This window comes from Anguilla anguilla, chromosome 9 (assembly GCF_013347855.1).
Source record: "Anguilla anguilla isolate fAngAng1 chromosome 9, fAngAng1.pri, whole genome shotgun sequence".
NCBI classification, from domain to species: domain Eukaryota; kingdom Metazoa; phylum Chordata; class Actinopteri; order Anguilliformes; family Anguillidae; genus Anguilla; species Anguilla anguilla.
The window spans coordinates 53,302,380-53,321,100 of NC_049209.1; the positions used below are offsets into that span (position 1 = coordinate 53,302,380).

General features: G+C 52.5%; 1 protein-coding gene across 4 annotated transcripts in view; it reads right to left on the reverse strand.

Annotated features, from left to right (window-relative positions):
* LOC118235999 (LIM domain kinase 1-like) overlaps positions 1–18,478 on the reverse strand; it is a 31,220-nt gene extending 12,742 nt beyond the window's left edge. Inside the window, exons 1-3 of one of the 4 annotated variants that reach the window (XM_035433959.1) lie at positions 18,421–18,478; positions 16,527–16,626; positions 6,295–6,433 (exon numbers count right to left, since the gene is read on the reverse strand). In XM_035433959.1, coding sequence (XP_035289850.1) covers positions 6,295–6,433; positions 16,527–16,626; positions 18,421–18,478 — 297 coding nt within the window. The other 3 variants (XM_035433960.1, XM_035433961.1, XM_035433962.1) reach the window with 3 other exon arrangements.
* Between the last annotated feature and the right edge of the window lie 243 nt (positions 18,479–18,721).

Sequence of the window (18,721 nt, forward strand, 5' to 3'; positions counted from 1 at the left end):
ACCTGCTCTTCTCTCTACCGCAACGAGTTAAGCTCTGTGCCACAGAGATTTTTTTTTTTTTTCTTCCCAGATGGGTGGCAGCGTCAAACTGAAGGAGCGCTCTGATAATCACCCCTAATAATGAACCGGAGCACGACAGGAACTGCCAAACAAAGATGCCATGGCGACCGAGATGACAGACTCCCATTGTTGACCTGAAAGTTCCATGCCAGGAACTCCCATCTTCCACCAGGAAGCTGGAAGCAGCGCGGTGTGTCTCACGGATAATGAAGTTATCGTGCCTTTAATTAACTCAGGCTGCAGGCCTGCTGGTACTTAGGAAGGTCTGCGCTATAACAGGATGAACAGGATCTGAAATCGTGAGAATTATCTCTCATTTTGAAGGCCATTCAAAAAGAACAGCTCACAAGGTTCAAGTTATACACATTCAAAAGGTTTCTGTTTTTTCCTTGTTTGTTTTCCTGGTTTTTTTTTTTCTTTTTAAGTCACAGAAGTTCTTTGAGGGTAGCAATGTCTTCTCTTGGAAATGAAGCACAGCCTCTTAAGCAGAACGAGATGTACCAATTCATCATACGATATGCCACTTGGACCCCGGCCTCACTGTTGCAACACACACACACACACACACACAGAAGGACTCACTCTGAATCCGAGATGAATAAGAGAGACATAAATGCATTAGGAAACCAGGCTACAGAAACATTAAGGAGTTCCATTACCCGGCCAAATTTAACTCCACAACCAGCCAATTCAAAGAACCCAAACAGCAGAATTCAGACAAGGGGCATGGGGCAAAGCTGGTGACCACCCACCAAGGCCCAAGCTCAAGCCAGGAGAATCCTCCAACCCCACATCACCCACACAGATAACCATTTCCGTACTTTAACGATAATACTAAACACGATAACCTTGCCATTATGACATTGAAAAGCAACGATAGATGTTGTTTACTTGGCCAATTCATTTTCATTTAACACATGTTTTTTTTATATTTAAAGTCCCAAAAACTACGAATCTCTCCTCCTGATGGCTCTGTGTCAGTGTGTCAGGACTGCGGCGAGCTCTCTGGGGAAAGACAGAGTTTTGCTAGCGATCCAAAACAAGGCCTCGACACACACGCTCAGTCCGGAGAGTCAAAACAGAGCGTGTCAGAGACACAGCACAGGGACCCCGCATCGGATGTAAATATGCCACAGACAGGATCATGAAGACGAAGGGCTGAATCCAGCACGGGACTTGAGTGCATTTTCCCCAGAACTCACCAGCGAAATAGTGAGACTTACACGGAAAACGAACTGAAGCGCACGTCTGGATTTGTCCCTGAATGTGAAAGGGAGCGAACACACAGAGAGGCAGCAGGGTCTCATAACCTCACGCGGGCATCAATCAATCAATCAAGGAGTCAACGCAATGACTCAGTACAGAGTCTTAATCAGGAATCGGACAAATCAGGAGATCAAGAGCAGAGAACTGGTGCTCAGTACAGTAGTGTTCAGGTGTGTTCAACATACATACACACACAAACACACACACACACACACACTCATACACGCACGCCCACACACAGACAAACATACACTCACACACACATACACACATCCGTACACGCATACACAAACATACACACACTCTCTGTTTAACACACAGACACACACACTCTCACTCACACACAGACACACACACATACTCTCTCTCACGCACACACACACACACACACCATGTGGTGCCTCATAAACAGCTGCAATTCCATTAACCCCAGACCCTCCCCCACCCTCCCCTCCTGCCCCACCCACCCTTCTCAGCCACAGATACCTTTACAATTTTTTTACCAAAAATAAAAATAACCAAACGCTAACACAGACTCTGCCAGGCTAACAGCAGCTGGTAACTCTGCGCATGCTAACAGGAGGATAACACAGAGAGCAAGCTGCACTCAACTCTGCTTTCTGCGCTGACCGCCCCCCACTGCCCCACCCCCCAGCCGCTCACAGTCCATGGCGCACCTAAAAACCCATCAGGACGCGGAGGGAGAGAGGGAGAGGAGGGAGAGGAGGAAGACCGCATCTCCTACCTTCTTCTCCCGTTTCCACAGCTTCAGGCAGCAGAAGCCCCAGAAGAAGAGGTCCCCCACCATGGCGACCGGCAGGGCGAGGCGCGCTCACGGGGTACGGCTCGAAAAACACGGCGAGCACCCCCCCAGCAGGAGGAGAAACAGCCCCGACCTCACCACAGCGGAACTGTGCTCGTCCGCTCTCTCTCTCTCTCTCTCTCTCTCTCTCTCTCTCTCTGCTGTCACAACAACACACCGCACGCCAGAGGGAGAGAGGGAGAGAGGGAGGGAGGGAGAGCAAGAGGGAGAGCGAGGGAGAGAGAGCAAGCTGCCGACTCCCCTTCCCCACCTCCCCCCCCCCCCCCCCCAACAATGAGCTCATCTGTGTCACGATGTCACAGACGCCCCTCCCCCCTTCTTGCCCAACCCACCCACACTGGCAGGCTGTTACCCAGGAACCACCCCCGCCCCATTCGCCCCCCCCACCCCCCTCCCCAGCCACTCACCACTACAGCCTGCTGACAGGAAGTCAAATCTAATCCTCTATAAGATAATAACACTCCCCCCTCCCCATTTCCCAGCTTCAGATTTAAACAAGGGCACCCAGCACCTCCCCCTCCTCCCTGCCCCAAAAACATCTAAAACCATTCTCTGTCGGGGTCAGCAAGGCACTATTTTTAGACCACCTAGAAAATTAGTTATCATTATTATTATTATTATTATTCATTATTATTATTATTATTTGTAGTACCTATTTCTTTGCTTATTTCTGTGGGCGGAAATCATTCTCTGCAGCTTGGTCTCCGATATTCTCGCGCCAAACTTACAGAAAATAAAAATAAAAAATCAATACAAGCAGACAATCGATTCAAAAAGTCCCCTTATTTCCACACCCCGGTGCTGTAAATACCGGTGTGTGTGTTTAATTCAGGAAGCATACAGCTCAGCGATACACTTTCTTTTCCTTTTATTTTCTTGCCCCATCCCCCCAACCCCCCTCCCCTCCCAGGCCCCTAACCACAGTCTGGATCAATATTCCAATATCCTGGGCTAAGTGTTTACACACAGGGCTTGGACCGCCCCCTCCCTCATCGACAGTGTCCAGGCAGACATCTTCCTGATGGCTGTTCAGACCATCTCTCTCTCTCTCTCACTTTCTCACTCTCTCTCTCTCTGTCTTTATCACTCTCTCATTCCCCCCTCTCCCTCTCTTTCTCTCCCCACCCCCTCTCTCTCTCACTTTCTCACTCTCTCTCTCTCTCTGTCTTTATCTCTCTCTCTCATTCCCTCTCTCTCTCTCTCTCTCCCTCAGAGCAGCTGCTCTAGTTGCCAAGGGCGGTATGACTCTGCAGATATTAATAAACCCTGGCAAGGTGTCCGCAGCACTGCCTGCTGGTCCTCACAACACAAACACGCACTATGTATGTGTGTGTGTGAGTGTGTGTGTGTGTGTGCATGAGAGACAGAGAGAGACAGACAGAGAGGCTGGCAGGGTCCTATAGAGGAAGGGGCTGCCCTCTCCGTGCCTGCATCTTGACCAGGTGATACAAACAGGTGACTTGCACACACTCTCTCAGCTTGGCTTTGGAGCTTATGGAGAAGAGGGCCTGCAATGGCACAGTACCTACAGCCGTTAGAAAAGCTCTGCAGCACCTCTGTCTGTCTGTCTGTCTGTCTGTCTGTCGTCAGTCTCTCTGCCTGCCTGCCTGCCTGCCTGCCTGCCTGCCTGTCTGTCTGTCTCTCTGTCTGTCTGTCTGTCAGTCACCTGACGCTGTAACAGAGCACACAGTCTGTCAGCACGGCTGGCTGAATATTTAACGAGGCTCGACAGACGCGGCGCAAAAGCCGTCGGAAAGCGCGGCTGGCGCATCGCGAGCGACGGCCCCACAATGGGAGGCCTTTCAACGCCGCGGCTAGACCAAGGACGAAGACCAAGGACGAAGACCGAGGACGAAGACCAAGGACGAAGACCAAGGACGAAGACCAAGGACGAAGACCAAGGACGAAGACCAAGGACGAAGATCGCTTTCCGCACGACAGCGCGAGTTTCCGAGAGGGAGGTGAAGTCACACAGATCGCAGGGACTTTATAATCCCCATAAACCCAAACCCTAACCCTAACCCTAACCCTAACCCCGGACCGAGCGTCAGGAGAACTAATGGACGGGTTGTGTGGAAATAAAGCTGCTCTGTCCTGCTGCCGAGATCAGCTGACCACACACACACACACACACACACACCAGCGTCCCGCCGTACGGCAAAAAAAAACCCCGCCAAACACACTGCGTTAGGCATGTGCGTGTTTACTGGCCGCTTTCAGCAATGCAGGAAAAACTCTAAACTCAGAACACGTTGGGCAGATTGTGAAAGACGGGAGTTTACTGGCGGGGAAGACGCGCTCTTTCAGTGAAAGGGAAGGAAGGTTGAGAAAGAGGAGAGATTTCACAGCGCCGGCTGGCATAGGTGTCACGTCAGGTGCAGGCGCCTCTCCGCGCGACTCAAATCTCCAGAACGCTCTCTCATCCGATTGGTCTGAACGCAGATTTACGCAGGAGGGTAACTCCATCACAGCGCACACTCGGACCGCACACTCGGACCGCACACTCGGACCGCACACTCGGACCGCACACTCAGACCGCACACAGCAGGAGAACTGGAGATGTTAACATGACACAAGTTCCACACCTCAGCTATCCAACATCTCAACAAACCCACCCTGCTTAACAGTGATGTGTCCTGTTCCTAAAAAAAAAACAGCTTTACACCACGTTTATTTTTATTTCTGAGCACTGATCATGTCGAGATGCGGAGACAAACTTCCTTCCCTAAAGCCTAAACTTGAAATCTTCGTACCACCTTTCCCACAGAAACAGAGGACTTGTAAATCAGCCGAAAGATCTCCTCGTTACATTACAGCACACTACAGGCGTTTAGCAGACGCTCATAACCAGAGCGACTTACACAACTTTTCACATTTTACATTCATCAAAGACGGCCCACGTTTTTCTCAGTGAACCAGATGCTGGGGGGGCAAGGCGGCAGTTAGGGGCTGGGGGGGGGTTAGGGGCTGGGGGGGGCTGACCGGGCGGCGTCGCACAGCGACAGTAAATGGCGGTAAATTCAGAGAGCCAGCCAGAGGCCGCGCACAGCGCCAGAGAAACGCCGCTCTTGAGCAACACCACCCTGAAACAGTCACAGCTGCCCTCGAGGCCCGGCCGTTCCGAGGAAGTCTGGGAGGGGGCCGGGGGGGCTGGGGGGGGTAATTATAACACCACCGCCATATGGCTGACACCCTGACCATCCACCCTCACATACTTCCCCTTCCACACATGGTCCTTCCTGTTTATGTTCCTGTGTGAGTGTGTGTGTGTGAGTATGCATGTGTGTGTGTATGAATGTGTGCGTGTGTGTGTGTCGGGGGGGGGGGGCATTTGGTGACCTCATTATCTCCAAGGCAACAGACACAAGCGCATCTCCACAGTCCGGATGAATCAGCGTGACCCCCCCCCCCCCAGCCCCCTACCCCCCAAAATGAACCTCAGCTCGGCTGAGCACATAAACAATGAGCAAAGCAAACACACGGAATCTCCATGGGAGATTCGGTGAGAAGCGGCAGCTGCTCGCTTGCGCCCTCCAGAGGCAGCTCTCCAGGGCCAGCATGTGCCCAGCTGTCCGCTCCAGGTCCGGAGGGCCGGTGCTGGTTTTCGTTCCAGCAGATCACGCTGACTCGTCTAACCAGCGGTATAAACAGACGCTGGTCCACCCCCATATCGGACCGCTGTTTAATCAGCTTCACAGAAAGACGTCTACAGCTGTCGGTCCCGATTAGGCGCAGGTCAGTGATTGGGGCTTAATGAGATCATTATGAATGGGAGCTGGACCTGGAACAGACTGGCCCCGGACGGGCACAGGTGCTCTCCAGGCTGCGGGACAGGAGCTGGAGCTCACGATGTCCACCGCAAGTTCACGTGAAAACACCCCCCCCCCCGGCCCCACCGCCCCCCCCCCCCGCCGCCCCGCTTGCATTCGCCCAGTGCCCAGGGCAGTGTGTGAGTGTGCATGTGTGAGTGTGCATGTGTGTGTGTGTGTGTGTGTGTGTATGCGTATGTGTGTGTGAGTGTGAGTGTGCATGTGTGTGTGAGTGTGTGTGTGTGTGTGAGTGTGCGTGGGTGCGTGCGTGCGTGCGTGCAATCGTGTGTGTGTGCGTGTGCGTATGTGTGTGTGTAATTGTGCGTTTGCTGGTACCATGATGAGGCCGGTGCTGATGGTCTCGGTGCAGCCGTTGCAGAGCTCCCCGAAGCGTGCCCAGTAGTCCCTCTTACAGAAGAGCTGCCCCTCCTTCTCATAGTACCAGTGGGACAGGGACGCCCGACACTCACAGCACCTGGGGGAGAGAGAGAGAGAGAGAACAAAGTTACAGCAACATTACGACAACATTACAACAACGTTAAAGCAACCCTGTGTAAATACACAACAGGGACATACTGAGAGAGCAACGTTACAGCAACATTAAAACAGCACTTCTACAACATACAACAGGGACATACAGCACCTGAGAGCAAAGAGAGGGAATTGCATTAAAACAACCTTTAAACAACGTTAAAAGAACACTGGCAAAGCTTATGACAGGGACTCGGGAACAACACTAAAAAAACTCAACACTGCCTCTCCAGAACATTCTGTCTCACACACACACACACACACACACACACCACATAGCACACACACACACATCACATCGCGAACACACACACACACATCACATTGCGCACACACACACACACATCACATAGCACACACACACATGCACACACACACACACACATCACATAGCACACACACACACACACATCACATTGCGCACACACACACACACATCACATAGCACACACACACACACACACACACATCACATAGCACACACACACATGCACACACACATCACATAGCACACACACACACACACATCACATCGCGTGCACACACACACACACACACACACACACACACACACACGTGTAACAGACGCAGCGCAGGTAGGTAACGTCCGTGGTTTGGTGGGGTCCTGCAGCACAGAGGACGGGAGGTGGAGGTAAGGTGGGTGTTGCGGTTTGCTGAAGCGAGGCGCAGCGTTCTCGAACCCGGGCCCCCCTTCCTGAGCCACAGCGGCCAGAAGCACTTCGACCTGACACCAGAACGCCTGTTTTTACCAAGAGGCAAAACAAAAACTAAAGAAAACTATTATCTGCAATAAAACCTGCATCAGCCAACACGCACTCGCATATACATGCATGCACACACACACACACACGCACTCGCATATACATGCATGCACATACACAGCGCACACACACACACACACACTCACACAGAAAGGAAATGCACAGCGTGTGCCAGACAGACACGGCTGGCAGTTCAGTCGCTGGCGCTTGGGGTGAAGCTCAGGTAGCGGGGACCGCGGCTCCTGCTCCCCCATCTCAGACGCCGTGGAAACGCGGCCGGCGGGCCCGGTGTCTGTCTCGCTCCGACACCAGAAACGGGAAGCGCCACGTTCACTCACTTCCTGTCACGCTGACACACTGGGATCGAGACAATAAGCAGTGTGCGTCTGTGTGTGTTCGTCTATGTGTGTGTTTGTGTGTCGGTGTGTGTGTGCGTACGTGTGTGTGTGCGTGTGTGTCTGTGTGTGTGCGTGCCTACGTGTGTGTCTGTGTGTGTGTGTTTGTGTGTGTGTACGTGTGTGTGTGTGTGTGTGTGTGGGGTGGGGCTGAGTATGATAGCAAAAGCAGGACTTGGATTAAATTTAGAAATTCTCGTGAGGCACTGCAAGGTCAGAACAGAGGTTGTCATGGCAGTGATGGACCCTCACTGTTGACATGGAAACCCAGAACAGGACTAGGGAGATGGGATGGAGTGGGGGGGCCGGGGGGAATCCCAGATCCCTTTCACAGAACAAAAGGACTGCTCCAGTTGTCAGGATGGGGAGGGTTTCGGGAGGGGGGGGGGGGCTTTGGGCAGCAAGGGGGTGTGGTTTCCACTGCTCTTCCTAAGAGCCCACTTTCCGTCAGGAAGACAGACCGGCTCCAAGCCAGACCCACCGTCAGAACCCAGCCCGGCGCCAAGTCCGTGATGTCACCGGACACCTCATCCCCCTCTCTCTACGACTCGGTCGTTTCAGCAAACAAGAGAAAACCAAAAAAATAAAAAAAATAATACTTACAAATCACATCACTCAGATGTGAAATATAAACCTGCACACGTTAGAGTTTGTAATACGAGCATGATACATGTTAAAAAACCAAATGGCAGGGGACTGTTTTATAAACCAGCACACGTTATAGTTCGTGACGCGCGCGTGATAAACGTTTTTTAAAAACGGAGCGGCAGGCGCGCATTCTCCAGCGGGGCAGCCCCCTGCCGCAGCCAGAGCCCGTAAAGTCACGGAGAGGGAAGACTACGGGCTGCCACTGCTGGAATGGGAATGAGAGAATGATGTCATCCCTCTGTGGAAAGACATTACCTCATTGCCTTCCCTTGGCCCCTCCCACAGGGGCGGGGCCACGGCCCTGCCAGGACCAATCGGGGCTCTGGAAAGGGGGCAGAACCGCAAGCTCAGCACAATGGGGGTTTAACCCTTAAAGTGCTGGATCGGCAGGGTCCGGCACGGGAAAAGCACGCCAGACAATAAAGAACAAAAAAGAAAGAAAGAGAGAGAGAAAAAGAGAGAGAGCAGACACGACAACAGATTTTTTTTTCCCTTCTGGTTTTTGTTTTTTTTGTGTTTACAAAGAGGAGGGGCCCGGGGTTTTATTTTTTTTTGTGTGGGGGAGATATTTTTGTTCCAGAACTCCATTCAGGAGCCGGTAGCGGGTATGCGCTGGTCCGGCGTGCAGCGGCTCTGCTGGGACGGGTCTTTGTGTGCGATAAGCCCCCACGCTGGCGTTTAAAACCCCCCCCCCCGCATATTTACCCCCCCCGGGGCGTGAAAGGGCCGTTTATTCCCACCCTAACCCCGCCTGTACCTCACAGCGCTACACGCCGCGCTAGCACCCCCACCCCTCACCCAGCCAGACGCCGCGGGACGACCTTCATCCGCCGCCCAGATGACCTTCACACACCGTTCCCCTCCTTTCTCCTCCTTTCCCCCTCTCCCTTACACAGACTACGCCCATCACTCCATCCATCGCCAAACCCGACACACAAAACAGCCCTGAGTCCGCACCAGATCTGGAGAAAGATCACAAGGTTCTTTTTCCTTTTTGTTTGGTATTTTGCTACATAAAAGGCCTCTTTTTTTATCAGCGAAGGCCAGCGAGCAGGAAACCGGAGCCTAAATAAGTTTAAAAACCGAGAACAATCGAGGAAAACACAACGCCCTGTTCCCCTGTAAATTCCACCCCCTCTGAGAGAGGAGAAGCACGTGGGTAATAGCAGGACGTCCACAGCCCAAAAGATTGAAAAACAGCAGGACAGGTGCCCAGATGTACAGGACGGCCAGTGAGAGAGAGAAGAGCCACCCCCCCCCCCACCGAGCGGTTGGCCACAGTCAGCACCCGCATGTTTGAGACTCCGCCCAGGATGTGCCACCGCGGTCGAACCCACTGCTACAGCGGCCCCCGCCACGCGACTAAAAAAGATAATTACCCCCCCACCCGACTCGCAAAGCTGCGAAAAGCAGCGCAGCAGAAATAATCACAACGGCCTCGCACCACACTTCCTGTTTCCCGCCGCTGCGCCTCCAAAACGCCGCTTCAAATCCGAGAAGGTCTGCAGCGTTTCTGCACACGTTAGGAAGCGAAGTCCGAGTGATCAGAACAAACGTGCTGTTCTGTTCTGGCAGCCATCACATCACATTACAGGCATTCAGCAGACCTGGCAGCCATCACATCACATTACAGGCACTTAGCAGACGCTCTCATCCAGAGTGATTAACACAACTTTTTACACAGCATTTACACTGCACCCATTTATTCCGGCGGGATATACACTGCAGTTATGTACCTTGCTCAAGGCTCAAAGGGCCCACAACCTTTAGGGTATGAGACCAGCTCCTTACCCGTCACACCACACTGCCACAGCCCTCATAGGAGACCGTCAGTCCGAAAATACCTAATGCGTTAATGTGACACGGACATCTCACACACACTCTGGCAACCACGACTCCAAAAGCCTGCATCTCCACACAGACTCTCCTGCATCTCCGCACAGACTCTCCTGCATCTCCGCACAGACTCTCCTGCATCTCCACACAGACTCTCCTGCATCTCCACACAGACTCTCCTGCATCTCCACACAGACTCTCCTGCATCTCCGCACAGACTCTCCTGCATCTCCACACAGACTCTCCTGCATCTCCACACAGACTCTCCTGCATCTCCACACAGACTCTCCTGCATCTCCACACAGACTCTCCTGCATCTCCACACAGACTCTCCTGCATCTCCACACAGACTCTCCTGCATTTCCACACAGACTCTCCTGCATCTCCGCACAGACTCTCCTGCATCTCCACACAGACTCTCCTGGCTGAGACTCAGAGACTGTGTTTCACTGTGAGTCACTGCTACGCACTGACTGAGCTTTACTGAGTCCCAGAGATCAGAGATTCAGGAGCACTGAAGTCTTACACGTTACACTCTCCACATCTCTCTCGTACTGAAACTCACAGCCATACACAAACATTCACACACACACACACACACACACACACTCACACTAATGCATCTTCATTAATAGGACACACACTGCATCTCTCTACACAAACAGCGCACACCTGCCCTACAAAACTTCCCCACAGAGAAGCAGCACCGAACGCCACATACAGAACAATGGCAGCGACCACAGCAGCAGCTGCAGCCCCAGCGCGCGGACACACCAGCTAAACTTCTCTATTTCACACAGCCAACCCTGACCACAGAGCCAGGTAGCGTAGCATAGCGCGGTGTAGAGGGTAGCATAGCGCGGTGTAGAGGGTAGCATAGCGCGGTGTACAGCGTAGCATAGCGCGGTGTAGAGGGTAGCATAGCGCGGTGTACAGCGTAGCATAGCGCTGTGTACAGTGTAGCATAGCGCGTACCATAGCGCGTAGCGTAGCGCCCGTCCCATACGCTAACGCCGCCATGCTTACTTCTCCCTGGTCCACCTCCGGTAGCGCTGGTCCCGGCGCGACATGCTTCCCTACGGCGGAGCGGAGCGGAGTGAGGGGCGGGGGGGCGAAGGGTCGGAGGAGAGCGAGGTCAGTGGCACAGTCGCTATGCGGTGCCCCATACATAGAGACAGAGAGAGAGAGAGAGAGAGAGAGAGAGAGACGGAGAGAGAGAGACAGAGCGAGAGAGAGAGAGACGGAGAGAGAGAGAGAGAGAGACGGTGAGAGAGAGAGAGAGAGAGATGGTGAGAGAGAGAGAGAGACGGAGAGAGAGAGATGGTGAGAGAGAGAGAGAGGCTCCCTTGCTCTCTTTGCTGCAGTCAGCCTTGTTTCCTGTGCTTTTTTGCTCGTTCACAACTTCCTCAGGAAAAAAAAAAGGCATGACCCTGTGACATCTAGAGGAACCCTGACTTTGTTTACGCCCCCACCCATCCAGCCTCCCCCCCCCCCATTATTTAATTATTTGTCGTGTGTGTCTGTGTGTGTGTGTGTGTGTGTGTGTGTTATTTTACCCTAGGTGTTCAGGCCTGAAAGCTCAGAATCTGACAGGAGCTAGGACTGAGGCAAAAAAAAAAAAATATATATATATACATCTTTTGAGTTCAGCTGACCAATGAGGACAGAGAGAACAGTCATCAGGTTTAGAGGGTTTTTAAGAGCCGCTACTGCAGCCAGCCACTAACACCTGACACACTTTCAGGTGACCCAAATGCGCTGGAGGGATGGGGTTTCAGCGGGGCGGGGGGTTTAAATACAGCCGCTCACTTCCGAGGGGGGGGGTGGAGGGAGGGGGGGGGTGACATGAATAAGTCAGGGGTGGGTCCAGAGCTTGGGTGGTTGGCTCATATATTTTGGAGGTCACAGGCGTGAGTCATGGCAATATCAGAATGTAACGAGCGCTTGCACCATACACTTACACGTGGTCTGTATGTGTGACGGCTGCATGAGATGACAGGTCTGTGATTAGAATGTTCTTAGCTGAACATTCCGATGCTGATGTCACAATCGCTGCTGGCGACCGAAAGCAACGGAGTTCCAGAACACTGACTTAGAATTCTGGGAAATAACATTCCAAAAAAAACCCTACTGTGCTCTTCAAGGGGTTAAGCCTGACGGTGTCACGCTCATACGTTGCTTACAGTTTCCTACCGGCAGCCTTGTTTCTGCTGGCCTCTGTGCCTCGCGTGCACAAGCCCTGCCATTACGGCTCCAGTACTGTAGCGTGTAAGTAAACGGGCGGAAACAGGCTAGCCACAGCGCCGCGGTCCACTGCTGCTGAACCCACTCAAACGCACTGGCGGTAAGCTAACCGCACATTACCGCGTTTACAAGCACAACCCGTCTCTCTTTCCACTGAATAAATAACTAAATTAGAAATGAATAATTGATAGATAAATATTCCCAGGGCCACTCTCTCCCGCTCGAACGGGCACTCGGATCGGACGAGAGTCAAACGCTTCACCTGAAATGCTTAACCCTTCAGACACCAGTCAAATCCCCACAGATCACTAACAGCTATAAACAAAACACAGGCAGCAGAACAGCTCAGTGGGTAAAAAGCTGAGCCCGAAGGTTGCGGGTTTGATTCCCAGGTGGGGCACTGCTGTTGTACCCTGAAATGCTTCAGTAAATATCCAGCTGTATAACCGAGTTACGTATAAAAGATGTAAGTTGCTCTGGACATAAAAAACGACTGTGGAAGTTTCTCTGAGATCTTTTGAATTGTTTTACCTGGCATAGAACGAACCCAAGTGTACAGTGGATATACTAGCGCTAGGGACCTGACTTTTTTTTAGGACAAGATTGCACACCCCAGCTCCAGAGAATGCGATATGAGAAGAGCCACCCGGATTTAAACCTTCAACATGCGCGCGGAGGCTTCACTTCAGTTTCTGAAACTGTTCCCTCGCTCTCTGGCACACAAAGAACATTTAAATAAATCTACTGCAGTCAGTGTCTGACTCTGCATGAACATTAATGGCAGCAGAAGGAGCACTTCTTCATGTGGAAAATGGGCAGGGCAGGGGAGGACAGCAAGCCCTGCCCTAACAGGACCATAACAGGCTCCACCCCTAGGGCTCCCTGCAAATGACATCATACGAAGGTGGGTGGGGGGGGATGGGGGGGGGGGGGTAGAGACATCCAGCACATGTGACCGCGGGGGTCAAATCGTTTGGCCCACTTAGGGAGAGACAGGAGTCACCCTCGACCCCTGACCCTTGACCCTTGGGTCTCATAATCCTCACAGCCAATTAATCAGCAGACCCACAGGAGTCATCCCCCCCCCCAACACCCACCACCCCCCACACACACCCCCCCTGGGCTTCTGAGTAATACCTATTTAGTGGTTTGTCACACAGGGTGTGTGTGTGTGTGTGTATGTGTGTGAGAGAGAGAGAGTGAGTGTATTGCATGCATGTGTGTGTATGTATCCACACACGTGTTTGTGTGCGGATGTGTGTGTGTACATATACAGTGCGATTCACTGTCTCATTACCATCAGTGAGTCTTTGTTAGCTGATGGTTGTAACACAGAAGGCCTGTTTTCAGGACACAGTGCATCTGACATCCTTTTATTCACAGCACGCTGGAGAGCAGTGCAGGGCCGTCTGCCACAAAACACTGCGCGTGACATCACTCTGCACGCTGCTGCGTTAGCATTAGCATTGCGCGCTGCTGCGTTAGCATTAGCACTGCGCGCTGCTGCGTTAGCATTAGCACTGCGCAGCTGCGTTAGCATTAGCACTGTGCGCTGCTGCGTTAGCATTAGCACTGTGCGCAGCTGCGTTAGCATTAGCACTGTGCGCAGCTGCGTTAGCATTAGCACTGTGCGCAGCTGCGTTAGCATTAGCACTGTGCGCTGCTGCGTTAGCATTAGCACTCTGCGCAGCTGCGTTAGCATTAGCACTGTGCGCTGCTGCGGTAGCATTAGCACTGTGCGCTGCTGCGCTAGCATTAGCACTCTGCGCAGCTGGGTTAGCATTAGCACTGTGCACTGCTGCGTTAGCATTAGCAACGAGTCGAGCACACGCCTCCCATTAATGAACATAAATCACAGAGAGAGAGCTGGATATTTACTCAAGTGCTTCAGGTTGTGCGTCTGGCTTCAATGCTGCAAGGGCAACCTCACCCCCCCCCTACCCCCCCCTACCCCCCTCCCCATCACCTACCCTGGTCCCGCCCCCCCCCCTTCACTCAGCACCAGGCCTGATGCTTTCCCATGATGCTCGGCGTCAAGGCCGCTCTCTGCTGCTACCCCCCTCCCCCCACCCGTACCGCCACCGCCTCGCTCTTGGGAAAGGCTGCCGGGATCTCAGACCCCCCCCACCTCACTGCCCCCCCCCCCCCCCCCCCCGCCCCCCCAGGCACAGTGGATCTATTTGCAGCGGTCCTGAGAGACCGGGGGCGAGCCCAGGGAGCCGTTTCGGGGTTTCTCACAGAACGGCCCGTCTCCTACAGCCTCTGTAAATAATCTCACGGCCTTTTCCTTTTTTTCCCCACTTTTTTTCCCCCCATCCTGTCCCACCTTCTTTTTCTCATGCAGTTCTTTCTTCCCCCTCTTTCTAAATCAGAGCGTTACGCAATGCGCTGTAACAACACAGAGAAACTAACGGAGACTCAGCTCGACCTGCGATGAGCAGGCTTTAACCTGCACGAACAAACATGGCGGATTTGGGCATTTCAACCCCGCCGCCAGAGGAGCTGCTCATCCCGCTGAGCAGCCAGAGGAGCTGCTCATCCCGCTGAGCAGCCAGAGGAGCTGCTCATCCCGCTGAGCAGCCAGAGGAGCTGCTCATCCCCCTGAGCAGCCAGAGGAGCTGCTCATCCCGCTGAGCAGCCAGAGGAGCTGCTCATCCCGCTGAGCAGCCAGAGGAGCTGCTCATCCCGCTGAGCAGCCAGAGGAGCTGCTCATCCCCCTGAGCAGCCAGAGGAGCTGCTCATCCCCCTGAGCAGCCAGAGGAGCTGCTCATCCCACTGAGCAGCCAGAGGAACGCTGGAGCACTGACCTGCTTTCGGGACGTCCCGGCCTGAACTCTGTTTCAGCAGAAAAGGGAGAGAAGTGGAGGTATGGAGAGGCGGGGGAGTGAAAAGAAAGAAAATCAGAAAACGTAGAGAGATGGAGAGGTGGAGATCCGGAGGTGGACGGGTATAAAGGTAGAGAGACACAGGAGAAGAAATGTAGAGGGAAAGGATTAGGTCTCTGCCTGGGTGGACAGATGGAGTGAAGGAGAGGTAGAGATGGAGAGGTGGATAGCTGAAGCGACGGAGAGATGGAGTGGTGTACAGATAGAGATGGAGAGGTGGATAGCTGGAGCAACAGAGAGATGGAGTGATGTACAGATAGAGATGGAGAGGTGGATAGCTGGAGCAACGGAGAGATGGAGTGATGTACAGATAGAGAGGGAGAGGTGGAGCACACACGCACACACTATGGGGGGGGGGGGAGACGGCTGAGCAAACACCAGCATAATGATTCACCCCCGGAAACGTCCCCTAACCACACACACACTCACACACACACACTCACACACACACACACACTCCCACACACGCACACACACACACTCCCACACACACACACTCCCACACACACACACACACACACACACACACACACACACTCACACACTCACACACACGCACACACACACACACACTCCCACATGCACACACACACACTCCCACACACGCACATACACACACACACACACACACACACACTCACACACTCACACACACGCACACACACACACACACACTCCCACATGCACACACACACACTCCCACACACGCACATACACACACACACACACACACACACGCACACACACACACACACACACTCCCACACACGCACACACACACACACACTCACTCACACAAACACACACACACACACACTCACACACAAAGCCCCCGCTGTCCTGCTGTCGCTCTGGAGTCTACAGGCCAGGCGGCCCCTGGAAACCATCCTCTCTGTCCTCATGCTCTTACTCCATGAGCAGCTCCCTCTGCAGCGGGCTGCAGTTCTGGCACTTTGCCACTAGGGGGTACCAAATCCCCATGAAGATGTGATTGACTTAAAAATGATTAACCTAATACAACTGTTATGAATAACACCATGAAATTTCACACACAAACATCTGCTGCAAGACAACCAAAAAAGCAAAAAACAAACATGACACAGTTCAGGACCCAAATCCTACACAAACATGACACAGGTAAGGCCCAAATCCTACACAAACATGACACAGGTAAGGCCCAAATCCCACAAAAACATGACACAGGTAGCGCAGGTAGCGCAGGTAGTAAAGCTGGAACGGATCCTCACCGGAAGCAGACGGCGTGCCAGTCGGCGTTGAGGGCCTGGAGGTACTGATCATCGTAGATCCTCAGCCTGCACCCGGAACACACCGGCAACCGCCCATCTGCTGCAATACAACCACACGTACACAAGGGGGCGTTAGACAACCGCCCATCAGCTGCAGTGCAGCCACAAACACACACAGGGGGTGTTAGACATCAGCTGCAATACACCAATCCACACACAGAGGGCATTAGGCAACCGCCCATCAGCTGCAATACACCAATCCACACACAGGGGGCGTTAGACATCAGCTGCAATACACCAGTCCACACACTGAGGGCATTAGGCAACCGCCCATCAGCTGCAATACACCGATACACACACAGGGGGCGTTAGACAACCGCCCATCAGCAGCAATACAGTCACACGTACACAAGGGGACGTTAGATATTAACTGCAATACAGCCAGTCCAATTAAAGCTGACATTAATTTAATTAATTATACATTATCGTGCAATGTCCGCTGGAAATAAACTGAGTATCTTTAAACCGTCATATTTTTTAGTCTTTGTCCCCTCCTCTTCCGCTTTTCTCCCTAAATGCTCCCGCTTGCCTGTTCAGGGAACACCAAAAGCAGGATATTGATTAAATGGGAACACGTGACTCAGGTATGCGAGCAGCTCGATACCTTGCACCTGACCTTGCATTTGCTCAACCGTCGCAAGGTCACTTCACTCGGAACGTTAAACCAAACTGGAACTTTGCGTCAGTTGCTTTGGGAGCAGATTGTACTACAGTAGTGCTAAGAGTACAGCTCGTGCCTCTGAACTGCCTCTCTCCATAACGGATGGAAGCTGGATTGATTCTCCTCAGTCGGTGCCAAAAAGGCAGGCAGCCAATCAGGGAAAGTGAAAGCAATACACTCAGGACTCTATTCACCTTACGGCTCAGTTCTTCTCTCGTTCACGCTTCAGCTGAAACACCCGCGTTTCATTCAGCGATCTTTCCGCGCGTCAGAAAACAGAACCTTTTCCCTTCTCGCAGTCAAACATGACAAACGAAAAGAAAATAAACAAATAAAATGACAAAACATACAAAACAAAACAAAAAAATGCGCATAGTTTGTCATTGTTGTGTCCTATGTTTGCAAGTCCGGGACGATTCACTCGTACTGTCGATATTGCATCCGTTCCAGACAGAAAGCAAAATAATCGATAAAAATAATCGATAGTAAATCTCCATTCGGCTGAGCGTTTTAAATTATGCACAATGATTAGCGACCATCACAATATCGATAAGACAATAGTCTATATTTCCGTGGAGACTGACTTGCCAAAATCGTTATCTTTACTTTCCTACCCCTCTGGTCTATGTGCTGTGCATGTCATTAAGTAAAAACAGCACACATTTAACGCACTAACACTGAAATAAATGAACGATGTCATAACATGCTTATTTTCCCACAATGTCATAGCCAGCGAAAGGACTGCTTCATCGCCACGAGCAAAACAATGTCATTTTGTGCTGTCCTGCCAGGGCAGACCCCTGCTGGGTTTGGAATGTGCAGCTATTTCTTCGGAACTGTCAGGGAGCAACGGGGCGATTTTCCTCTGCGTGACCACGAAGGAAATCAAACTAGTTTGGCAATTAGCTGCATTGTGTGTGTACCCTCAGAGTTTTCAGACAGAAAAAAGTATGTTGTTGTGCTAGTAGCAGCCTGGCTTCGCGCTGGCTGCTCCGCGTCCCTCCTCCCTATCCTGTTTTCGCAGATGTTATTGCCGAGACCGCAGCCTGCGCCTTTATCCCCTGCTCGGCGCGCGCTTATTAGGAGCAGCCGCCTGGGTACGCCGCGTGCCTCCGTTTAACAGACAACCACACCTCCGGCATCCGACCCCGCCACCGCACCTGCCCGACTCACCTTCCTCATCTCCCATGCGTTCGTCCTTCCACGTGCAGCAGAACAGCATCAACCTCATTCACCCAACCGGCCAGCAGCTCCGTCGAGAGCTCGCGACAGTTTTTTTCTTCTTCTGGGAGAAAACTCCTGATAATCGCCGCAGCTCGTCTCCGCACTGAAGTCAGCGAAAGCTGGAGGTGGAGGGGGGAGGGATGCGGGGCTATGGGAAAACACAGCGCGCAGTGCTGACTAGCGGAGGAGAGGGAAAAAAGCTCGCTGGTGGCCGACCGAGAGGAATCCCTGGAAACTGAATGGAAAGAAT